The following is a 5,824-nucleotide window of genomic DNA, read 5'->3' on the forward strand; positions in this document are numbered from 1 at the left end:
GATTCAATTCATGCATTCGTTCTAAGGTAAAGACGCTACGGAAGTTAAAGCGCTGCGGCAGAGCGAGCGCGCTGTCTTTTTTCACCCGACGATGAAGTTGCTTCTCCCTCGCGCCTGATCCTCGTATCCTCGTATCCTCGCTGAACAACAACGCAATATCGATTCGCTTGTTATTCCAGCAAATCATGACGTTATTACCACCAACGCCGGCGCAACAGAAACGTATAGACGAGCAGCTCCCACCTGACCCGGAAATGAGAAAACAAGATATCAGGGCGATACGGGAATGGCTCTCCAAGCAGCCGCACTTGCCAAATCACATGGGTCTGTTCGTAAATTACTTCGAGTAACGTAAGACACAAGGTGTTCGAGCACGTCGCACATTTGCGGGCGCGCACAAATTGCTCGGGAATAAATTACGGGACAAATATTGCGTCTTGCCTTTCTCGGCATCCTCTCAATCGCCATCTTCTCCACTATAGGTTTTAGTATTTAACGTCGAGCGCATCGTCGTAATTAAGCCGTGAATTTTAATTCCGTCGACGTGGAGCCCCACTTATTAAATTAAACATTGCCCTTCATACAAAGAGATGTAAATTACACGCGACGCATTGCTCACTGTAGACAATGGCAGACTGGAGAGATTCCTTTACGGTTGCAAGAACAGCGTCGAGAGGTGCAAATTAATCTTGGAAAGATACTTCAGCGTCCGTACGTCTTTGCCGGAGTTCTTTGCCGTTCGCGATCCGCTGTCCCGGGATATTCAAGATTGCTGCGATGCGATGTAATTATACAGACCTCGTTACCTCTTCCACTCCAAATAATCCGACGAGGAGTTTATCGATATTACTCGTTCGGTTGTTTTTTTCTTTTCTTTCCTTTGCGACGAACCAATTTACCATTGTGTCTGTCTCTGAACAAATATCTTTCCTTCATCAGAGACTTCTTCGTTCTGCCGTCATTGAGCGACGAAGGATACCGTGTCACCGTGTTACGAGTGCGTGACACCAACCCGGAAAAGTTTTCTATTCAAACGATAGCCAGGCGTATCTTGATGGTGCTTGACGTTCGTTTGACGGAGGAAACTTGCTTGTCGAATATCATGATCATAGATTTCCAGGTATCTCATATTGCTCATTATGCTTCGCATCACGGCTTCAGTTTTCTCACCGCAGCCAATATCAATTTATGACGCCGAGAGCGAAAAATTGCGCGAGCTTTCTCCTTGAGTCGTGTATACTTCGAAATAAATTATAAATAAGTTTCTTCGCGTGAAATAATTCTCTCGCGATCGATAATGCAAATTGGTAAAGTATACTGGAAACTTCCCTTTGCGTTATTTCGCGCTAATTTAAATAAGCCAATAATTTCGACATTTATTCTCCTCGTGTTTTCAGCGGACCAAGAGTCTTAATTTGCTCGCTTAGTCGGAACTGTAATTACCCTTAAAAATGTATTAATCTCACGATGTGAGAATTGTTACTTTAACGGAGAAATCATATTTTTCTTTAGCTAATACCAGACTAATAATGTCCATGTACTTCGAGGAGAAGATGTACACAGAGGGTCGGGTGTAGAACTTGAGGTTGGAACGCGAAGTGAAGGTTCCACTTAAGCGTTGAGAGCATCGAGAGTGCACTCTCACTTAGTTCCGCCAATGTGTTACTTCGAAAATGAAATTACGCAGAGTGCGTGTTAAAAAAAAAATTAATAAATAAGAATAGGCGCTGAAAATCGGTTTATACGGTCGTGAAAAAAAATATCCTTTACACATTGAGAGGTGCAGTTGTTCTCAGTGTTAATAATTTGTCGACATCGATATGATGATTGCGGTAGTAGTTGATTTAACATATTAAAAGAGATTGGTCTTTTTAGGGATTTCACACGATACATTTTGCAAAATGCTTCCCGACGCAATCTAACGTGAGACGGGCGATGTTGGCGGTGCAAGACAGTATGCCTTTCCGATTATTTAGCGTTCATTTTCTCCATGCACCGTCGTCCATCACTAGCATCCTCAACATATTTTATCCGTTGTTGAAAGAAAAACTGATTCACAAGGTGAACTGAAGATTTACAACGACCACTAGATGAAATGTAGAAATGAGAAGTCGGAAACGTAAAGTTATATCTCTCGTGTTTGCAGTTTCACGTACACAATGGTGGCGGTGAAGAGTTGTACGCTTATATGAACAAGGACATACTTCCTAATGAATGGGGTGGCAAAGCGGGCACTTTACGAGAATTAAACGGTAATTGAAGTCGTTTACTTTCTATACAATTACTTTATATTGTTATATCGATAATTACGAATATATTAGAAAGCATGTGATTCCCGTAAGCTCATTTTCCTGTTGTCGAAAAGTTGGTTTTGGCAAATATTACGTGCAAAATTATACCGACTCAATTAATTTTGATGTGTGAAATTACTTTGCAGATGCATGGCGTGAAAAAATCGAGAAGAATAGAGATTGGTTTTTGAAGGAGGAGAAATTCAGTCGTACGGATGAAAGCGCTCGTTTACCAGATTCAAAACCGTCCAGCCTTCTGATGGAACTCGAAGGAATTCAGGGTACATTCCGGAAATTGAACATAGATTGATATAATTGTTTTTTATTGAAAAAAATTTTCCAGCACTGATGAATTGAAATGTTTATTCATCCATATTATAACGCTTGAAGTGATCTTTGATCGGATCAAATTGCGGATCGCAGTTGCAATATGATATAAATAATATATCAAATTAATATTTTTGAAGAATAATAAACAGAAATCATATATAATTTTTCACATTGCCCTGCCTTGCGTGAAAAAGCAAGATGCTCGATAGAAATCGATCTTTGTTAAATTCGTGCTATTAAGTAATAATTATAAAATAATTGTTCCTCAATCTGTTATTCGATCGAACGAGCTGTCACAGAAAATTTGTCCGTTACTTCGTGACATTCGTCTCGAGATAGCGCCACGTTATACTTTCGTGTCGATCATTGTCAGACCCATGTTGAGACCTTGAGCTAACGACTATATACTAATGTATTAAAATACTACTCTTCAATTTTTACAAGCGTCGACAGGAAGTATTAAAGTGCTCCAATTAACAATGGAATGTATTTCATGTGTATCTCATCTTATTTCTTTAAGAAGCATGATGCGTTCTTAATGTTCGATATCTAACGATATAATAAAATTTAGAAAATTACATTTTCTCCTTTCTTATCAAATGTTTCGTATTGCGGAAATATATCAGGAATATGGGGCGCTTATGAAACGCCGAGAGGTACCGTTACTTTTTAACGTGACCTCAACTTATCAGCACGCACGTGTTAGAGGGAGGCAAGATAATATAGAAAACAGGACTGCGCAATTATCTGTATACATATAAAAACAGTACTTTCCGCATTATCAAATAAAACATCTAAAGAAATTGTACACCGTAATTTGCATGACCCAGATATGGTTATCAATGTAATGGTAGGCGTCTAATCGCCTTGCGCTACCTTGACGACCAAATCCATTTAATTTCGCCTATTTCGATATATCGTGCGTGTTGTAAACTGAAAATCTAGGCAGAATGCAGCTAATGTACATTTTACGCGAAGGTATTTGTGTATCCTCGTGAATTATTTTCCTCATAGGAAAATACGTTTGACGCACTGTATAAACATCAGATACGAGTAATATCAACACGTAGTGTTGAATCATGTTAATAATATACTATAGCAACTAACACAATTCGAACTGTTGAATAATTTTCAGTAAAGAAGCAAGGTTAAGCTATTGAAAAAATCTAATAATACTCATTACAATCTTTCGCGATAATCAGTTCGTTATCTGCAAATCAATATTATTAGTTTACTTCCTAGGTGAGATAATGGGAGAAAATTTTATGACGCAAGATTATTTTATGAAGCAAGGTTAAGCTATTGAAAAAATCTAATAATACTCATTACAATCTTTCGCGATAATCAGTTCGTTATCTGCAAATCAATATTATTAGTTTACTTCCTAGGTGAGATAATGGGAGAAAATTTTATGACTGATAGTAAACATTAAAATCTCCCATTATTGCAACTTCACTTTGCTAACATTTTTTATCTGTTTGCCTTTCATGCGGACAACATGCTATTCAAAGGCGAGTGAGTGATATCATTCTAAAAATATCGCATTGTACAGCGAGTATCAAAAGAATGTATACTGGTTAAGAGATTCTATTTATGTGTCCATTATATCTGATTTAATCTTTTGTAGACTTACATATGATCTCAGTTATGGACTTCAGTTATAACCTAATAGTGACACATAACGAAATGAGAAGATACAAAAATAATGCTCTTATATACCGCGTTATATATTGCGTATGTTAAAACAGACTGTTGCTACAAAAATGTCTCGGGTAATGTCGCGTAGAAATGCAAATTTAAGATATGAAAAAAAAAAATCGCCATACAAAGTATGAAACGAAATATCGTGGCGAGTTAACGACGCCTGAAGGCAACTTGTGACTGCCGCGATGCACAACGTTGTCTTCTTTCGTCCTCGCTTAAATAACTTAATAAGCTAATGATGCTCGCGGCCTGATGCATCGAATAATGCCTCCGTCGGGTCTACTTTGATTCCTTATGCCGAACACGATGTTGAAATTATTTTATTTGTCGTACCGTTTGCACACGTTTCAAAGTGCGTGAATCGCGCAAAACATGTCTGACTACGTCTTACTTTTTCCACTGCTTGTCATATACATAGTAGCCTTCTTCCTTTCAGTCACTTCTCAGAAGTGTGATTTTCAAGATGAAGAGAGAGTGCAAAGTACACGTATTTGCATAGCCTTTATTTGTGCCTTTATAGTGCATTATTAGCATGTGTATATAAAAAGTAAAGTAAATGCAAAACGTTGCATAATCGTGCAAATATAAGAAGATGTTGCGCACAAAAGAACCGCCATTCATAATTTTAACATAATAAATTATCGAATTAATTTTAAAACTTTCTACGAAAATGTCACAAAAAGCCATTATTTTGCAATATTCAACGTAAAAAATATGTCGGTAATTAAATTTAAATATATTTATATATTTTGAAATTCTATCCCAGATTTTACTCGGTAGTTATCACTCAAAGTAATAACGCGTTTCTCCTTGGTGTTTCTTTGTGAAAATCTATCACACACACGACGAAAAGAGTCTCAAAACTTTCCGAGTACCGCATTGCCGTGAGCGAGAGTAAATACGTAAACTCCGATGAAAAGAAAACCGGGAACAATTTTACGCCCAGAGACGAGTAGAAATATGTTTGCACAGGGCGATCGAAAAATCTCTAACCGGCCCTGGTGTGATTGATCGTCTTTTGTTTAAGCACTTGGCGCCTATTCCAATTCTCTTCGCGTATTCGTCTCTGCCTTATTGTCTATCTTCATGACGTATCGTCGTGCGCGGCGAGAGCAAATGCGCGGTTAAATTTCGGACTTATCAGATGCAATATTCTCAAGATGATTCTGCAGAGAAGTCAACGTCGCTTTATCAGTTCGCCGTTTTATCGTCAACGTCAGGGGTGATCGATGACAATTATTCGTAATGGTGCGGATCGCGCGCGATACCAACGGTAACCGTCGCAATTAATCCCTCCGATTCTCCTCCGCGCGCAATCCCGATTTATACTCCGCGCGCACTCAGAGAAATCCTCGACAAAGCTCGTCATAAATGCCGCCGCCCGAGTTTGCCCGGCGTTGTAATAAACGTCGTTGCAACATAAATAAAATCCACGCGCGCGCGCACGCACGCATGCACGCACGCACACACGGGCGAGCGTTTATTGCGCGCGGAAGCTG

The 5,824-nt window shown here is 38.9% G+C and overlaps 1 protein-coding gene across 1 annotated transcript; it reads left to right on the plus strand.

Moving 5' to 3' along the window:
• Positions 1-185: 185 nt before the first annotated feature.
• LOC106741739 (alpha-tocopherol transfer protein-like) lies at positions 186-3,086 on the plus strand. The gene is made up of 6 exons (XM_014614016.1): positions 186-324; positions 625-784; positions 940-1,120; positions 1,876-2,061; positions 2,147-2,252; positions 2,438-3,086. Exons 1-6 carry the CDS (start codon positions 186-188, stop codon positions 2,599-2,601), a joined length of 936 nt encoding a protein of 311 aa, XP_014469502.1. The 3' UTR covers positions 2,602-3,086.
• Positions 3,087-5,824: the final 2,738 nt, after the last annotated feature.

Source organism: Dinoponera quadriceps, unplaced genomic scaffold (genome assembly GCF_001313825.1).
Source record: "Dinoponera quadriceps isolate SergipeBrazil2010 unplaced genomic scaffold, ASM131382v1 scaffold587, whole genome shotgun sequence".
NCBI classification, from domain to species: domain Eukaryota; kingdom Metazoa; phylum Arthropoda; class Insecta; order Hymenoptera; family Formicidae; genus Dinoponera; species Dinoponera quadriceps.

Bases quoted from the DNA above. Each gene is read 5' to 3' on its own strand.
- LOC106741739 (XM_014614016.1), top strand. From the start codon at position 186: ATGACGTTATTACCACCAACGCCGGCGCAACAGAAACGTATAGACGAG. The intron at 785-939 runs GTAATTATACAG...TTCCTTCATCAG, and splicing joins CAAGATTGCTGCGATGCGAT to AGACTTCTTCGTTCTGCCGT. The intron at 1,121-1,875 runs GTATCTCATATT...TGGTCTTTTTAG, and splicing joins TCATGATCATAGATTTCCAG to GGATTTCACACGATACATTT.